Source organism: Mirounga angustirostris, unplaced genomic scaffold (assembly GCF_029215605.1).
Source record: "Mirounga angustirostris isolate CCGP_5_RB_7025 unplaced genomic scaffold, mMirAng1.0.hap1 SCAF_15, whole genome shotgun sequence".
In the NCBI taxonomy this organism is placed as follows: Eukaryota; Metazoa; Chordata; class Mammalia; order Carnivora; family Phocidae; genus Mirounga; species Mirounga angustirostris.
This window is the reverse complement of record NW_026991723.1, coordinates 45,769,818-45,789,307: the sequence shown is the minus strand read 5'-3', so window position 1 is coordinate 45,789,307 and position 19,490 is coordinate 45,769,818. Positions and strand designations below refer to the sequence as shown.

At 38.0% G+C, this 19,490-nt stretch overlaps 1 protein-coding gene across 2 annotated transcripts in view; it reads left to right on the top strand.

Moving 5' to 3' along the window:
• The window catches only part of MLLT3 (MLLT3 super elongation complex subunit), a 282,898-nt gene that overhangs the window by 195,047 nt on the left and 68,361 nt on the right, over positions 1–19,490 (top strand). For both annotated transcript variants that reach the window (XM_045882476.3, XM_045882477.3), the window contains exon 5: positions 14,629–15,318. In XM_045882476.3, coding sequence (XP_045738432.1) covers positions 14,629–15,318 — 690 coding nt within the window. The remainder of the gene's footprint in view (positions 1–14,628; positions 15,319–19,490) is intronic.

Here is a 19,490-nt window from a genome sequence, read left to right as displayed (position 1 = left end):
TTTAAGATTTATTTATTTATTTATTTGACAGAGAGAGACACAGGGAGAGAGGGAACACAAGCAGGGGGAATGGGAGAGGGAGAAGCAGGCTTCCTGCCAAGCAGGGAGCCTGATGTGGGGCTTGATCCCAGAATCCTGGGATCATGACCTGAGCTGAAGGCAGATGCTTAATACTGAGTCACCCAGGCGTCCCTGGTTCACTAATTATTTTCAGCTGTGTTTAGTTTGCTGTTTAATCCATTGAGATATTAATTCCAACAGTGATTTTTTTTCCTCCCTTCCATTTCTTAAAGTCTTATTTGTTTCTTTTCAGTGTCCTGGTCTTTCTTACTCATTTCTTATTGGTCACTTTTTGGATTCCCACTTTTTTCTTTTTTCACACTTTATATATTATTATTATATATTTTGCATCTAATGATTCCTGTATGTAAGATCCTTAGGGCTCTTCCTCAGACTCTCAGATCACAGTGGCTTGTTTTTTTTGTGTTCAGGAATATTTTTAAATTGTGAGTTCATCTTTGATTTAACTGAACTTTGGGAATCCTGAAGTCTGAATTCAGGGTACTTTTCTCTAATAGCAGATTTGTGAAGGCTTCTCCTCAATTTCTGAGAGACTCTGAGGTTCAGGTTTCCAAATAGGCTATAGACTTCAGGTTTGGTCTTTGGAGACATGTGAGAACATAAACCTGTATGCCATTTGGGCACCTCATCTCATGTAAAATTCACAGTTCACATTTTAACCCCTCCCTTCTCCTCTTTTTCTTTCTCTTTCATATACTCTTGATTCTTAGAATTTTCCTTTTTTAAAAATAAGCCCAGTGCTGAAGAATTTTGTAATTATCCAATATCTAGTTGTATTATAGTGAGAGTTCCCAAAGAGTCCACCATATTGTCCAAATTAGGTTTTTTCCCCAGAAACCATTGTACATCTAGTTTTTGTGTTTTTTTTTTTAAGATTTTATTTACTTATTTGACAGAGAGAGAGATAGAGCAGGAATACAAGCAGGGGGAGTGGGAGAGGGAGAAGCAGGCTTCCTGCCGAGCAGGGAGCTCGATGTGGGACTTGATCCCAGGACCCTGGGATCATGACCCGAGCCGAAGGCAGACTCTTAATGACTGAGCCACCCAGGCTCCTTGTACATCTAGTTTTACCGTAGTTCTTCCCATATCCTGGAGACTCAATGTGTAAGAATAACTACTGAGACAGGAGAGCGTAACTGTGATTATATTTTCCCATTATTTAATTGTGTCTCTGTTTGGGTTTTTTATTTTTGCAATGATTTGTTGAATTTCTATGTGCCAGGCACTGTGTTTCATCTTACACTTCCAGCTACTCCATCCCCATATATGTTGAAGATTGACTACTCTCTATGAGTAACAATTGCTTATCAAGCCTCATTGTCAGCAATTTAGCTAGTACTAAAAGAGAAGACTAGAATGATCTGGCCAATATGTTTTAAAGCTTGTTGAAGAAAAAAATTGTACAAAGGTAAACATATATAAACCTAGAAAGAGAAATGATATAATTATTACTTCAAGTTTCTAGTTTCAAACCACAAAAGTAAAGAGAAGTTTACTTGAAACTGCAAAGTCTTTAAATATAACTAGCTGTTAACAGTATTTAAGTATAATTTAGAATTTAAGCCATAGCAAGTCAGGTTATAGTATATGAATAGAAGCATTTTAAACAAGATTGGATTCTGAAACAAAAGTATTTTATAGTATATACTACATAGCTGAAACTAGTCATTTGAGAAAGGAGGGCTTTTTAAAATCTTGTCTCCTTGGAATATTATTTTGTAAAATACTGAATTTTTTTTTTTTTAAAGATTTTATTTATTTATTTGAGAGAGAGAGAATGAGAGAGAGCACATGAGAGGGGGGAGGGGCAGAGGGAGAAGCAGACTCCCTGCCGAGCAGCGGGACTCGATCCCAGGACTCCAGGATCATGACCTGAGCCGAAGGCAGTCGCTTAACCAACTGAGCCACCCAGGCGCCCAAAATACTGAATATTTTTGCCATTGATACTTTACAGTTAAATTTATATTTACATGCAAATACAGTACTTCAATATATTTTTAATACTGAAGAAAATATTAATTGGGTTTACTTTTAATGCTTTTGAACAAAGGGCTAGGGAAATGAAAATTTAAATACTACTTATTTTGGGGCGTGTGGATGGCTCAGTAGTTAAGCCTCTGCCTTTGGGGGGGGTCCTGGGATCGAGCCCTTTGTTGGGCTCCTTGCTCAGCAGGAGGCCTGCTTTTCCCTCTCCTACCCCCTCTGCATGTGTTCCCTCTTTCACTGTCTCTCTCTGTCTGTCAAATAAATAAATAAAATCTTTAAAAATAAATACATACATACATACATACATACTACTTGTTCACTTTAGAACTGAATTTTCAGTTGTTTCCATTTCTCAGTTGTAAATATGATTTATAGATTTATTTTCCTCATCTTTAAATGGTATAAGTATAATGAATAAAACTCAGAATGTAATCTAAGTATCTTAAGCTAAATCTGTAGATTAGAGAGCTTGATTGCAGTTTGCTCAAAAACAAAAAGACTTTCAGACTACATCAGTAGGAAAAATGAAAAAATTTTAAAACACAGGAAGAGAGTGGTCACTTACTTCAATAGTTTCTCTTTTTCTAATGCAAAATTTATTTCACAAAGTCTCTGAAGTGCAAATGGGTACATGAAAGAAGAGAGAATGTAAAAATACCTTTGGGAGGTTGAAAACATTTTATATCAAAATAATTAATGTACATGGTTTAAAAGAATTAAATAGCAAGGGATGGTATTCAGCAAAACCGAGAAGGCCTATATGCCCCCTCCACCCCCCGCATCTTCTTTCCACTTCCTAGAAGGAAACAATTTAACTGTTTTCTCTCTTTTCTTTCTCTTTCTCTATTTTCTTTTTTCTCTTCTTTCCTTTTCCTTTCTCTTTTTTCCTTTCTTTTTTTTTTTAAGATTTTATTTATTTATTTGACAGAGAGAGAGAGAGCAACATCAGGAACACAAGCAGGGGGAGTGGGAGAGGGAGAAGCAGGCTTCCCGCCGAGCAGGGAGCCCGATGCGGGGCTCGATCCCAGGACCCTGGGATCATGACCTGAGCCGAAGGCAGAGATGCTTAATGACTGAGCCACCCAGGCACCCCTCTTTTTTCTTTTTTTAAAGCTCTACAGTTACTGCCCAGAGTTTCCAGCTATATGCTTATGCTTCTATTTCTACAAGAGACTCTAACCCATTTGCTCCATCTACTTTTCCTCCTAGTATGTGACACCATTTTAAATTCTTGTCTTGGATGTAAGTTGGAGATATATATATTTTTAACGACTTTATTTTTAAGTAATCTCTATACTCAATGTGGGGCTCAAACTCACAACCCCAAGATCAAAAGCTGCATGCTCCTCTGACTGAGCCAGCTAGGTGTCCCTAACTTTCTAGATATTGAACCTTTTTGTTCCACCAACTCTGGACAGTGTCTTTTGCTTCTCAGCTTTGGAAACTCAGAGTATCCTAGAGTTTCTTTCCCTTCTCTGTACCTGTTTCTACCTTTGTGCTTGTCATCCAGACATTTACTTTTTCGTTGTCACACTTGATAACATTGTGTTACATAACACATTTTAAGTTTTCTTGCGTATCTGAGTAGTGACTAGTAAGTGAAAGCACTTCCAGAGTTTCTGCTATGTGCCAAGCACATTAATTATAAGTAAATTAATTATATAAGTTGCATACAAATAGGCACACACACAAGACTTTACGTATATGAAACCTATTTAATCATCAAGTTGACCTTGATGGTTTAGGTGATATGGTCTCCATTTTACCGACAAAGAAATTTAAGTCACTTAGCAAGTGGCAGAGCTGATTAAATTAATTTCTACAAGTTGAAAATCAGTAAACACTGTGCACGGTTCTGAGTAGTTAAAATGTTTCTTAACAGCTAAGGTATGTACTGTTATTATATTTCCTGGTACAATCATGTGTTTGGGGGCTTTAAAATTGCCTCCTTGTTTTTGTGCTAAATTTCTCACATTCCCTCTCTCTTTAAATACCTTCTATGGAGGCCCTGTGGCATCCTTTAGTTTTCATATTCAGTGACCTCCCTACCCTACCCCCTGTGGAGGTGATCATTTATTTGAGCACTATACATTTCTGTTATTTCAAATTATATAGTGTGGCAGATTTTTACATTGATTTTGAAAACGTTTAATTGTGAGATGAGATGGATCTTATACTTTTGTGATACTCTAAAATAATTGGAGATAACATGTGCTCTGTAGGTATATTAGAGGAAAGGTTGATTTTTCAGTATCGCACAAGCCCTCTGAACATAGCCATTTTAATGTCTGTTAAGTTTAAAATAGTTATTTAGTAACAAAGACTCAAAGTTTAAGCCACTTGAAACATATATAGGAAGAGCCACTGATTTCAGAATAAGTTATTTGCCACTTACCAAAAACTAGTATGTTGTACCCCCTCTAATGGAATAAAGTAGAAGTTCCTTTATGTAGTTCTGCCTAGATGGCAGGCATGTTCAGTGTTGTTCTTTGGAAGTCATTGAGCCCCTGCTCCTTTCTACCCATCCTTTTTTCATTTCCAGCTCAGGTTATGTTGGCAAGTTGGTTTCAAAACCAACTGACCTCTGAAACATTGGTGGATGTATACTGGTTGAGAGTATGGGCATTCGAGCCAGACCATCTGGGCTTGAATCTCCGTTCTACCACCAATTATAGATAGGTCTTTGGGCACATTGGTTTTTGTGCCTCAGACTCTTCCCTTGTCAAATGGAGCTAATAATAGCTACTTCACAAGATTGTTGAGTTAGTCACTGGAAAGCTGCTACATCAGAGTCTGGGCTAGTAAGCATTTCACTGCCACCATGATCACCCTCCCCCAGTGCAGTAGTCCTCTAAGTGGCCTTTCTTCACTCTGTACCCACCTTAGCCTCTCCACCACATTGCTACCAGATGATCTTCCTAAAACGAATGGCTGTTCTTACTGACTTCCTCCTTCAAGTCCTCAAGTGTGTCTCTTTTGCTTGCCAGACATGCTCTTTGTACCTGTTATTAAGGCCAATCTGTCTTAATAAAGAATTGGCAGAACTCATAGCCTGGTATGGCTGAGGGGAATCTGTTACTCTTCTAGATTCTCTCCTTGAATGATCAATATCATTTTTTGATTCTCTTTCATGTTATTTGTTCATTACTAATAGGGTGATTGCTGTATCTTCTGTCATTTGTGCAAAATCCAGCCTTAACTATATTTCTGTAGGTGTAGTTATATCTTTATTATTTAGTTGACTAATATATAGATCCAGGCAAATTGAGGAATTTGAGGATGTGATTCTTCATTTTCTTTAATCTGTCTGTTGCTCCTCCCTGGTGAAGTCTAGAAGAGGCTTTATTTTTTCTTCCCTGAGCTGTGGAGGTATACTGTAGGGTTCCTTCTAACTTCCTGGTTCAGTATCACCTCCAAAAATGATACAACATTATAAAAAAAAATATAAAAACAAGTAAAACCTTCCAAAGCATTGTGCTCTATAACAGCAGACTTTTCTTTTTCTTTCTCGTATATGTATAAATATTTGATGTGCTTTTAATGTACAGGCCATTTAGATTGTTTTTGTTTTTTTTTTTTAAGATTTTATTTATTTACTTGAGAGAGAGAGTGAGAGAGAGAAAGAGCACAAGAGGGGGGAGCGGGAGAGGGAGAAGCAGACTCCCTGCTGAGCAGGGAGCCCGATGCGGGACTCGATCCCGGGACTCCAGGATCATGACCTGAGCCGAAGGCAGTCACTTAACCAACTGAGCCACCCAGGCGCCCCATTTAGATTGTTTTTGAATGAAAGACCCCTGTTGCTCTTCTCAAGTACTATTTCTTTTCCATTCATGTAATGTTCTTTTAGCTCCCTACCCATTCATTGACTGATAAATGTTAAGTTTTGGGCCTGTTGCTTCCAGTTTTAGCCTTGGTGTTCAAATCAATTTTGGTTATTTTTTTTCCAAACCAAAATTGGTTTCCAACCAGTTGTTTTTGAGATGTTTTCTGCTGTACAATCTTGTCTTAATATTTATTCATAAAACATTTATAAAGTCAAATGGTACTAAAAAGCCCATAAAAATTATCAGCAGTCCACTTTGCTCCACCATTCCCCCAATTCTACCACCCCTCCCCCCAACACAACTGTGTGGCTGTTTTTTGGGGTATCCATCTACCTATTTTGAAATATTGTTACTATTTCCTCAATTTTATTTCTTTTATAGTAGATCATGATTTTAAATTCAAGTAACTTCGCCTTTTCTAGTTGATTATCAAAAAGAAATTGTAGATCTCCTTTAAGTCAGAATTAACTTGATAAATTTGTCAGAATTAACTTGATGAATTTCTCCTTAAAATTTCAACCTCAAATGTACATTTAAGGCCATTATTTTAAAGCATAGATCTTCACGAAATTTGTTTATTTTACTTTCTTCATTATATTTGGTATTATAATGTTTGCGTATTTGTGGATCTTTTTCTAGTTTTTCAGAGTGAGTACTAAGTGTATTCTTATACTTGGTTCCCCTGCACCCCCTTGCCCCACCCCTTCTTTTCCTTTTTAAAATGAATACAATAAAGGGTATACATTTTCTTTTTAGCATATGTTTTGCTGTGCTCCTAGATTTTTTTTTTTTTAATTTATTTATTTGACAGAGACACAGCGAGAGAGGGAACACAAGCAGGGGGAGTGGGAGAGGGAGAAGCAGGCTTCCCGCTGAGCAGGGAGCCCGATGCAGGGCTCGATCCCAGGACCCCGGGACCATGACCTAAGCCAAAGGCAGGCGCTCAACAACTGAGCCACCCAGGTGCCTCTGTGCTCCTAGATTTTTTACATGAAATGGTCTTTTCATTATTTTCTTCTGACTGATTTGTCTTGATTTTTCTAATTTTATTAGAGTATGACCAACCAATATAATCCATTCAAGCATTTAAAATAGATTATTTTAAAGTTCATTTATGATACCTTTATGATTGATTTTTTTCATTGTTTCATGAGCACATATAAAATCGTAAACTTTATGCAAGAGATAGAAAGTTTTATATATAATTATTAAATCAGATTTGTGGGTTGTTTCTGCCAGTTTCACTATGTCTATGCTCATTTCATTAAATTTGTCCATTTCTGACAAAGATTTAGTGATTTCTCATTTCAATGAAATGTTTTTCAAGTTTTTCTTACATATTCAATACCTTTTGCTTTATATAACATAGCTTCTAAACGGTTTATGCGTTTGGTCCTCTTAACTTTGAATTCTACATTGTGTGATATGAATGTAGCACTCATGCTTTCTTTCTTTTGGGGCCAATTAGTGGATAGTTCTTGGCCCATTCCTTCATCTTAAAACTTTTCTCAGTTGTTTGATGTTGTATTTCTTACAAACAGTCTGTATATGCCCTTTGTCTTTTTAACCCAGTCTAACAATCTGTCTTTCAATGGGAGAATTCAGCTTCCTTTTTTTATTTTGTGAGTAATACTTGTTTTTATTACTTATATTTGTGACTTTTTCCATTTTTCTGAATTTTGCTTTTATTTTCAAGTTGATATTCATTTCTGAGTTTCCTCCTGTTTATGTGGCAGTTCTGTACTTTTCCATTTCATTATTGACCACCTTCCCTTTCATTGGCTCATAATCCAGTTTTTTCTATTTTACCATGTAAAAATGATACCAGCATTTTCCCTCACCTTGATACTCCAACCTTCTCTAATGTACCTAAATTTCTAGAGATAATTTAATTTTTTAGATCCAGATTTTTGTTAGCCTTTTGTATGTGTATGTGTGTGTGTGTGTCAGGAATTCACATTCAGTACTTCTATTACATATTCCAGATAGTTGATTATCCATCTAGATTTAGTTCTGTATAGAAGACAAGGTACATTGCACTCTTGTTTCCTCTCCTCTCCATCTTCCCACACTGAAAGGTCTCATTTCTAATTCAGTTACTGTTTCGTTAAAATCCCTTCTCAAGTCCTTTCCTTAGATGGGGCAGTGGGTGATGTGCTCTTTGAATCCTTAAATTTTGGCAAACACTTCTTTCACACTGACTGTGTATGTAGGATGTTTGGGTGGTTCTGCTTTTTCTCCCAGCAGTCTCAATTTTACTGTTCTTCTCAGTTCCACTGTTATAAAGTCTCATGTAATTTCATTCTTTTTTAGTTTTAAGTAATTATTCTTGCTGGTAACTTGTAAAGTTTTATTTTTATCCTTAAAGTTGAGGCATTTTAGCGTGATGTTCTTGAGTGTGTCTCTTTTATTAGTCCTGCCTGGATCTTGAAGAGCCCTGTGAGCTTGCAATTCAGTCTTTACTTTTTTCCGTATTACTTTATTACCTCTCTCCCATCTTTTCCTTTTCCTCCTTCAAGAGATTCTTCTGGAACTCTTCCTTGGTTGGTACATCAGTTAGGGCTCCTCAGTCTGTTCTTCAGGTTTCTTCTCTTTTCCATTAATGATTTTCGTCTCTTTGTATCTTTACTTTATGCTTTGAGATTTCTTCCAGTTGATCCTTCATGCCATCATCTAGAGTCTATCTTGTCCTTTTTTAAAAAATTTTATTTTATTATGTTATTTTAGTCACCATACATTAGTTTTTGATGTAGTGTTCCATGATTCATTGTTTGCATATAATCCTCAGTGCTCCACTCAATATGTGTCCTCCTTAATACCCATCACTAGGCTAACCCATCCCCCCACCCTCCTCCCCTCTAAAACCCTCAGTTTGTTTCTCAGAGTCCATAGTCTCTCATGGTTCGTCTAGAGTCTATCTTGTCCTTTAATTTATCTACTGAATTATTCAGCTTGGAGGTTTTATTTTTACATTTTATTTCAGCTAATATTTTAAATCCATGGAAATTTTTTTTTGTTCTCCGTTGTGCCTCTTCTGAAGTAATCATACTATTTTTGACCTCAGTGTTTCATCTGTGTCCTTCAGAAAATCTGGTAGGTCTGCTCTCTCATACTCTCACCGACTCTTGGATATGTTATTTATGTGCATTGGGGTTCAGGTTGAGTTGTTAGAAGACCTTAGGTTTTTGTAATCCTATAAGTGATGAAAGGTACAGGCATTTCAGCCTCTACTGTAGATGCAGGCATGTTGTGTATTTCATGTGTATACACCTGGGAGACCCTCTACTTTCCTTCTGGTCTCCTTGCATCTCCAGCCTCAAGAGTAGAGGGGATTTCCCCCTCCTGTTGAGCGCCTCCTGAACATCCTTAGAGCAGGGAGGCTGGCCATACTTGTGCATATTATCTGTGTGCACAACTTTTCTGAGTCTTGCTTAGAGCCCAGAGCAGAGCAAGCCCTGTATCAGTCCTCTTTCAAGATGCCCGTCATCCCCTGGCCACATTCTTCAGGCCTCATTCACTATCTGTTGGTTCCCAGAGCTGACTGGTTCAAGAAGGTAAATGGATTGGATTTGGGATTAAAGTTGGGGGAGGTAAGTCAAATTTAAGGTCCTCCTTTTCCCCAGAATCCTGAATTTTTATACTTTATTCTTAGCTTCAAATGATCACCCTTCTGTGCCATTTGTCATGTGTTTAATGGTGTTACAGGAGAGATTTTTAGTTTGAAAGCTTATCTTTGACTGTTTTACCCAACCTTTTGTATGCATACTCTTTTGGACTATATTACAGTTTCTAGGAAGTATCCTTTTCAGATGCACTGTGGACAAATAAACTTTTAGAGGAGAGTTTATTGCTTTTGGATAAATAAAACTCTTCTGAGAGGGTTTATTTGTCCGTATGCAGATTTCACTGAACAAGATATGAATGATCTGAAAATCTTGTACAACACAGAAGCTAGATGAAGTAGGACAGAGACCAAAAATAAGAGCATAAGTAAAGAGAAGAGACAGGAGCTGGAGAAAGAATCAGCTTTGCATTATCAGTGGCATTAGGAAGAAGACGTGGCGATAACACAGTAGTTGAAAGCCACAAATAATCAGAAAACCTTATTTTGTCCACTAGTTAAGACCTTTTCGCAAGCTATCTACTAGAGTTGCTGACAAGTAGTATTAGAAGAGATTATACATTAAAAGGACCCATTTTGTTCCTGAAAATTAGAACAAGGAAGCATTCAGTAGAATCTGAGAGGATGAAAGAAAATTCTGTATCCTATATTCATAGGTAGTAAAGTTAGTGCAAATATGTATATGTATGTTTAAACACTCATTTGCCTTAAATATTTGAGGTTTGAATTACGCATACTTGCTCTCCCTAATATTGATATTCAGTTTGTCCTAATGAGCCTCAGGCAAAGAGAATTTGAATTACACAACACGTGTAAACTTCGCATTGAATGGTAATTAGTCTGTTCTGCTTAGTGGCACTTAATGTTGAAGTTAATAGTTCAGTAAAAATTTTAAAAAGCCAGTAGCTTGATCTCCAATATATATGGCATAGATAGGCTGAGAATTAGTAAAAGCTTTTATTCTGTGTCAGTAACAGTTTAATTCCTGACTTTGCATCTAAGTCTCTGTTTTACGTTTATTGCATATTTGACTCTGGAGTCAGAGGACAGTACATCTTAACTTTGCCATTTATCACAAGGCCCAGGACAAAGAAAATGTTGTCCAGTATACTAGGGACCATTCTTCCACCATTTTGTTATTTCTTAAATTTTTATTTATCTGGGGTGTTATGGAATATGTTTTTCTTTTTACTTCTCAGTTGTCTTAATTTAAAAAGAGAGCTTTTTTGGTAAAGGGGCAGGTGCGAGAATAGCTGGGTGCCTTGCTTTTATGAAGATTTGTTGGGTTGGTGAAAAGCTGACAGTGGGCATTAAATACCTAGACCAACGTGGGAGTAAAAAGTTATAAAATTTCTGGAGTTTTATACTTAACATCATATGTATGTAATTAAGACGAATTTAAACTTTCTGTGACACAAGAGTCTGTGTCATATACCACTATGGACTTTGCATTAAGAATTCTAGTTTGTCCTACAAAAGCGTTTTAAAAATAAATCACGGGGGGCACCTGGGTGGCTGTCATTAAGCGTCTGCCTTCGGCTCAGGTCCTGATCCCAGAGTCCTGGGATGGAGCCCCTCACCAGACTCCCTGCTTGGCGGGAAGCCTGCTTCTCTCTCTCCTAGTCCCCCTGCTTGTGTTCCCTCTCTCACTGTGTCTTTCTCTGTCAAATAAATAAAATCTTAAAAAAAAAAAATCATGGAAGGACCTCTGTAGAAGTTTTTTTTGGTACTGAAATTTACTGTTTTTTAATGCTTAATATTAGGAAACATGTTGGTAAGTAAAAATCTGTGTATTTTTAAAAGTCACATTTATAAAAATATGTGTAATACTCCATGAAGGTTGAATATTAAGCAGCAATGCTTGGGTGTTCTAGAGCTGTAATTAGAATACTGATCGCAAACTACCAAAATTCAGTGAGTCAACAAACCAATTAAAAAAAAAAACTCAAGGATATTAGATTTCAAATGTTCTTCCTTAATTTAGTTTGCCCATTATACTTTATTTTAATTATTCATAGTATTGCTTAACATGCCAGGAAATGTCTTGTAATAGAATTTATAAAATAATGTAGTTTCAGTAATATGAATACTATCTTTAGCATTCTGCTTTTAAATCTCAGATTGAGATTTTTTTTTTTCAGATTGAGATGTTTTGTAAGGAATCAGCTAGTTTGGTGCATAAAAGCATGTCTTTGCAAGTAACTTTATCCATTTTAGAAGTTTGAAACCAAATGCTCACTTGAGAAAAATAAATGGAATAATTGGTATATGTCATTTTGTTGTTGTTGAGCAAATGAGAAAAAAAATTGAGAAGAAAAAAATACATAGTCCCACTAACAGAACAATAATTTTTCATTTTGAGTAGTACCTCTTTTTTTTTTTCAAGTTTTTATTTAAATTCCAGTTAACATAAAATGTTGTTTCAGGTGTAGAATTGAGTGATTCCTCACTTGCATACAACAAGTGGTGCTCATCACAAGTGCACTCCTTAATCCCCATCACCTATTTCCCCCATCCCCCCTCCCCTCTGGTAACCATCTGTTTGTTCTCTGTAGTTAAGAGTCTTGTTGCTTGGTTCCCCCTCCCCCCCACCCCCCCGCCCATGTTCATTTGTTTCTTAAATTCCATTTATGGGGTGCCTGGGTAGCTCAGTTGGTTAAGCATCCGACTCTTGATCTCAGCTCAGGTCTTGATCTCAGGATCATGAGTTCAAGCCCCACATTGGGCTACTTAAAAAAAAAAAAAAATTCCACATATGGGTGAAATCATATAGTATCTGTCTTTCTCTGACTGACTTATTTCGGTTAGCATAATAGTCTCTAGCCCCATCCACGTTTTTGCAAACGACAAGATTTCATTCTCTTTTATGACTGAATAATACTCCATTGTGTGTATATATACCACATCTTTATCCATTCATCAGTCGATGGACATTGGGGCTCTTTCCATAATTTGACTATTATCAATAATGCTGCTGTAGGGGCACCTGGGTGGCTCAGTCATTAAGCGTCTGCCTTCAGCTCAGGTCATGATCCCAGAGTCCTGGGATCAAGTCCCACATTGGGCTCCCTGCTCAGTGGGAAGCCTTGTTTCTCCCTCTCCCACTCCCCCTGCTTGTGTTCCCTCTCTCGCTGTCTCTCTCTCTCTGTTGAAAAATAAATAAAATCTTTAAAAAAAAAAATAATGCTGCTGTAAACATCAAGGTGCATGTATCCCTTCAAATTAGTATTTTTGTATCATTCGGGTAAATACCTAGTAGTGCAATTGCTGGATCATAGAGTATTTTTAACTTCTTGAGGAACCTCCATACTGTTTTCCACAGTGACTGTATCAGTTTGCATTCCCACCAACAAAGCAAGAGAGTTCCTTTTACTCCATATCCTTGCTAACACTTATCATTTCTTGTGTTTTTGATTTTAGCCATTCCGATGGATGTGAGGTGATATCTCATAGTAGTTTTGATTTATATTTCCTTGATGATGAGTGATGTTGAGCATCCTTTCATGTGCCTGTTGGTCATCTGTATGTCTGCTTATTCATGTCTTCTGCCCTTTTTTTAACTGGATTATTTTTTTTTGTTGAGTTTTATAAGTTCTTTATATATTTTGTATACTAATCCTTTATCAGATATGTCATTTGCAAATATCTTCTCCCATTCTGTAGGTTTCCTTTTAGTTTTGTTGGTTGTTAGCTTCACATTGAGTATTACTTTCTGATGCTTATTCATATATATGCTTTTTTTGGGGGGGGAGCATAGACCCTAAAAGTATTGTTCATTTTAGGGAAAAGCGTAGCCCCTGCCCAGTATCTTTTCTGTATTGTGCTAGATATTGAAGGGATACAAGATTGGCTTACATAGCACTGATTTTAAGTGGGTGAGTTAGAGGTACAGCATAATAAGCAAACCATGGAGATGTAAATTCTGTTTGAAAATTTGGACATTTATTTGTCATTGATTCCATTAGGAGGTGGAAGTAAGCAAGAAAGAGCTTTTCTTTCATAGTATTGGTATGGATTTTTGCATGTCAAGGATCTACTTCTGTTTCTTATTCTTACTATTAATGGTAGAGGTTCACAAATATGTTAAGTATGGATTTAAATTTTGCTCCTAAATAGAAAGGTTCTGTGTAGGTTATATATTCTGAAGTACTTATATGAGTGAAAAAGTAGGTAACACATTTAGAATGGAATAGGCAGTGATGAACTCTTTCCTCATCATTGCACAACTGAAGACTTTTCAGTCCATTTAATAACTATTAGGTAAAAATCTTTGTTCTGTTCATTTTTTTTTCCTTTGCTAGTGATGGGAGACCTATTCCTTAGCTCTTGAAATTTGGATAGCAAAAAATAATTGCCTTTTATCTCAAATTGAGAATTATTTTTTCTTGAGTCTTGTGATTCTTTATATTAAAAAGCCATTTAAAATGTAACGTCATCCAGCCTGTGGATTAATATTACCCAACTCTGTGACCACTGGCTGTTTTTCTGCATCCTTCTCAATCTTTGCTATAGCTGAATGCTGCGTCCCAAGCATAATCTGTGCTTTGATCCCTCCTTGTTGTGCTTCACTCTAGTCCCTGGTCTGCAAGTACTTTCTCATTCTTCTCTTCATAGTAATTCCCTGCTGATCCTCAAGTATCTAGTTCAGGTTTGAATTCTCCATACACTTCTGAATTATTCTTGTATCATGCCCCCCACGGAATTAACGGGCGCGCCCCCCCCTTGTTTTTGTTGTCCTAGCACGTTATCGGTGGCTCTTGGAACCCCCACGGCTCCCGGCTACATCCTCGTTACTGAGAGTCGGGCTGTGTGTTACCCTTCTGTGTATCTCCCAGGACAGGCCCTCAGTGAACACCTGTTGAACTGAGACGGTTAGAGCGCCATGCTCGTCATGCCGGGGCGGACGGCTGGGCCCCCCTGAACTCCTGGACCATCGTGGCCCTCGCCCAGCCTGTCCCCACCTGTTAGGCCGAGGCTCTGGCTGTGTCTTGCAGTGAATCTGCGAGCAGTCAGAGAGAGATCGTTCTCGTGGAGGTGGAGCATGCCGGGAAGCGGGCTTGCACCTCCTGGTTGCTCCGCAGCTCTGAGTTGCATCTTCTTGTCCCGTTTCTGCAGGACCCTAACAGGAGCATCCACACCAGCAGCAGCAGCTGCAGTAGCAGCAGCAGCAGCAGCAGCAGTAGCAGCAGCAGCAGCAGCAGCAGTAGCAGCAGCTGCAGCAGCAGCAGTAGCAGTTGCAGCAGCAGCACCAGTTTTTCAAAGCCTCACAAATTAACGAAGGAGCACAAGGAAAAACCTTCTAAAGACTCCAGAGAACATAAAAGTGCCTTCAAAGAACCTTCCAGGGATCACAACAAATCTTCCAAAGAATCCTCTAAGAAACCCAAAGAAAACAAACCACTGAAAGAAGAGAAGATCGTTCCGAAGATGGCCTTCAAGGAACCGAAACCCATGTCAAAAGAGCCCAAACCAGACAGTAACTTACTCACCGTCACCAGTGGACAGCAAGACAAGAAGGCTCCCAGTAAAAGGCCCCCCGCTTCAGATTCCGAAGAACTCTCAGCCAAAAAGAGGAAGAAGAGTAGCTCAGAGGCTTTATTTAAGAGTTTCTCCAGTGCACCCCCACTGATCCTCACGTGTTCTGCCGACAAAAAACAGGCAAAAGATAAGTCTCACGTCAAGATGGGAAAGGTCAAAATTGAAAGCGAGACCTCCGAGAAGAAGAAGTCAACTTTACCGCCGTTCGACGATATCGTGGATCCCAATGATTCCGACGCGGAGGAGAACATGTCCTCCAAATCTGACGTGAGTAGCCTTGTGGGTTTCCCTCCTCTCCCTTGTTAGTCTTCAGATTCTCTTTCGCGTGGCTGCAGGATAAGGAGCCAGGGAAGAAAATGACAGCTGAGCCATGAAGTGGTAGCATGGAAGTACCTAGAAGTGAATTTCCTTAACTCATGGAAAGAAGGAAATGAGATCGTTAAAGAATCTGCACACACTTGGGCAGCAACTTAAATTCTTAAAGGAAGATACGTTCCATAGAATGCCATTTGAATAGCAGCCGCAGAATTGAGATGCGCATTAGAGCTTAGTTTACTATGCTTTTCGGTGAGTGTTGATTTAGGAAAATGAGAAGAAGGCAATAGAACTTGAATATATGAGAAAATAAATTTGAAAGAGAAAGTTAGAAAATATTGGGGTGCGGCTCTAATGTTGATCGTTTTGGTGCAGGGATGTAATTTGTTTACAAAGATGGAAAGCTGGTCATGGTGGTTTTTTTTTAAGCAGTGTTGTTTTAATTGATGTCACAATGTACTGTATATATATTTAAAATGATTAATTCGGTAGATTTTTGAGTTGTATGTGTGCTTGTGAAACCAGGTGGTGGTATTTTGAAAATGAAACGTTTGATTTTGTTTTCCTTGGCTAGCCATTGATTTGGGAGGGGGCGGGGAGTGTGATCTTCATTATGTTTTTGCTGATGGATAGGATTATCTTTTATGGATGCCTAAAAGACCATCTGACCCTCTAACGTCCCTCTGAAATGTTATCTGATGTTGGAGATTTAAACCAATAATTACAGATTTCTCAGAGATGAAAGGGATTTTCACGTTCTCTCTTCTAATTTCCCACCAGTGTAAGAAATCTTAACACTTCTAATGACAGAACTATTAGTCATTTGAAAAGTATTCCATTCCATTTCTGGAGAATGAACATTACTTACTATGAACTCACGTTTGCTTTATTACAAACTTTTGCCCCCTTTAGTTGCTTATTACGATCAGACCAAATAATCTCCTTACTTTGGCTTGTCAGTATTTCTAAACAATGATCAAGGAAGATGTCTGGCTAAAACTGGCTGGCAGTTTGAGAATATTTCTCTTTCTGTCCCATACACACATTCCTAATTTAAATGCTGGCAGAGGTGGGGGGACTGAGCAGCAGAATCTCTCTTCTGCATTTGCTCTCGGTAGAAGGGAAGCCAGGGCTAGGACATGGTGTCAGTACTGATCCCCAGTTGTTGAGAGACTACTTCCTTCCCTACTACCTTCTACAGCTAATCTTGAAAAATTTTTTTAAGATTTTATTTTTACTTATTTTAGAGCGTGAGCGAGCAGGGGGTGGGGAAGCAGAGGGGGAGGGAGTGAGAATCCGAAGCAGACTCCATGCTCAGTGTGGAGCCCAACGTGGGGCTCCATCCTACAACCTTGAGATACGACCTGAGCCGAAACCAAAAGTCAGTCACCTAACTGACTGAGCCACCCAGGCATACCTAATCTTGAATTTTTAATACAAGATTGATTATTTATTTATTTATTTATTTATTTATTTATTTATTTATTTATTTATTTATTTATAGCCACTCACGGGGGGAGGGGCAGAGGGAGAAGCAGGCTCCTCCACTAGCAGGGAGCCCGACGTGGGCTCGATACCAGGACCTGGAGATCATGACCTGAGCCAAAGGCAGATGCCCAACCAACTGTGTCACCCAGGTGCCCCCCAGTCTTGAAATTTTAATAGAAAACCAGATTGGGAGTAGAGTAGCATATAAAATACAAGATATTGGCGTGATTTGTCCCAGTGTTTGGCAAATGTTTTATAGTGATAGTTTATTGAATGAAGATGAGAACTAATGGGTTTGCTCCAATTTATCTCAAGCATCTATTTTTCCTCCTGTGCTTTTTACTTAGGCTCTTCTTAATACAAAACTTGTTCTTAATGCAGATGTTATTTGAAAATTTTTTCTGTATGTTTGACTTTTACTTCAGATCACCCTAAAATGTTCATTGAGCCTCTTGGGATGTGATTAGTCTATCAATATTGTCAGGTTTAGCAACTTTGTCTTTCTGTATTCTGACATGTTGTGATTCTTGTAGAGCAGAGGTTTTCAAATTGTGGCTTCTGATTCACTGGTGAGCCATGAAACCAATTTAGCATGTCATCAGCAGTATTAAAAAAAAAATCAGAATATGTTATAATTAGTATGGGTAAGTAATGGTTTGTAAAAATTTTATTTCATAGGATGTGTGTATTCCTTACAGTAGGTTGTGGTCAAATTCTGAAAGGCATCATTCTTGAATGTTTGCTGATTTATGAGAAGATCAAATGACATTCATAAAGCAAAGTTCTTTCTACATGAAATTATCACAAATAATCATTCTCTTTAGATAACTCTGTATATTCTTGTTTTTGTCTCTTGCTCCCTCCCTTTTATGAATGATTTATAAGATATGGCTTTCATAAACTTCATGTTCAACTTAGTATATTTATCCAAAGCAGTATCTTAAAAAATCTTTTGGAGTGAAGAATTAGAATTGTAATTCCTTACAATAGGTAGCATGTGTTCAAAAACAATTCATGACATATCAGAGCCACACATCCGGTGATTGTTACAAGACTTTTTAAAACGGGTTCTGCACATCATTACAGAGAAAGCCTCTAAAGACTTTTAGGCATTATTTGGGTATAAAACCCAACAAATGTACTTCCTTTATCAGTTTTCTGGTAGTAGTGCTTTTATTATTGCTGTTGTTGGTTTAATTCTCTGCATGTAGGTGGTGGAGACAAATAGAATTGACAAAGCGGTTCCAGATAAGCCAGGGCCCCAAACACCTTTCTGTGAGCGAAGGAGATAAAAGGGGGCTGAAATTCCCTTTATCCAATAGTAGAAATCACCTTTGTTTGGTTTTCTTCCTACTTGGTGTCCCTCCTGTGGGCAAGACAGAAGGAGTGGGAGGCCATTGTAATGGAGAGCAGTGAGAAGCCCAAATCCTCCCTTGGCCAGTAATGGATTTGTTAGCTTAGGACAGGCCCAATTTCAGGGGACACTGTTCACAGTGTACTGGTGGTGAGTGTGTCTGCATCTGAGTAAGTGTGATAAGATGACCTACCTGATCTCGCTAACGTCCTTTCCAGCTTTGTTATTTGAATATGAGCCAGACTTGTGTTCATTTATGGCAGATGGGGTAGTGGGGTAATTTTAGACACAATGGGCAGAGATCATGGACTTTGAAACAGAAGAAAGAGACAAAAAAAGAAATTGGAAGAGTGTGAAGAATTAGGAAGGGCTAGGGAGAAAAGATTATTGACCTGGTAAGCCTGTGAAGTACACATCTTACCTCAGTACATGTTAGTTATAATTAAAAGGAAGAACTTTTTAAAGAAGCTTTTCCATAATTAAGGTAGATTCAAATTTTATTTAAGAATAAAATCAGTGTTATTACGATGGATTAGGAAGCTCAGATCGCTGATTCAAATGGTTCTTTTGGATTAAGATTTTTATATACTTCGTGTAGAAAAGTAAAAGTACATCCATGCCTACATGTTTTTTGAGGGATCGTTTATTTGTTAAGTGCTTAGGCAGTTAGGTAGGTAGTCAAGTAATCGAGTAATTAAGGAGTTTGTATTGTGATTTTAGACTATGTTTGGAAGCCCAGCTTTTCCGGTAATCTTGGGCAAACGTTTTTAACCTTCTGTATTTCTTTTTTTTTTTTTTTTTAAAGATTTTATTTATTCATTTGAGACACAGAGATACACAGAGAGAGAGAGCATGAGCAGGGAGAGAGGCAGAGGGAGAGGGAGAAGCAGGCTCCCCACTGCGCAGGGAACCCGATGCGGGGCTCGATCCCAGGACCCTGGGATCATGACCTGAGCCGAAGGCAGACGCTTAACCATCTGAGCCACCCAGGCGCCCCATCCTTCTGTATTTCTTAATTAATTCTTTTGTAAGATGGAGATCATAATAGTGTTTACTATGTAGGATTATTGTGAAAATGCTCAGTCTGGGGAAACTACATAGCACGTTAACCAAAAAAATATTAGTTAACTATGATTATGTATGATGTGGCTTCTGGAAATCTTTATAAGCTATAGCTTTGGAAGAGATTTTTTGCTCTTCAAAAATACCGTAGAATTCTAATGTCCTTTTTCAAGGGTGTGGGCTATATGTTTTTAAGGGGACAAAGTACTTGGCATCTATG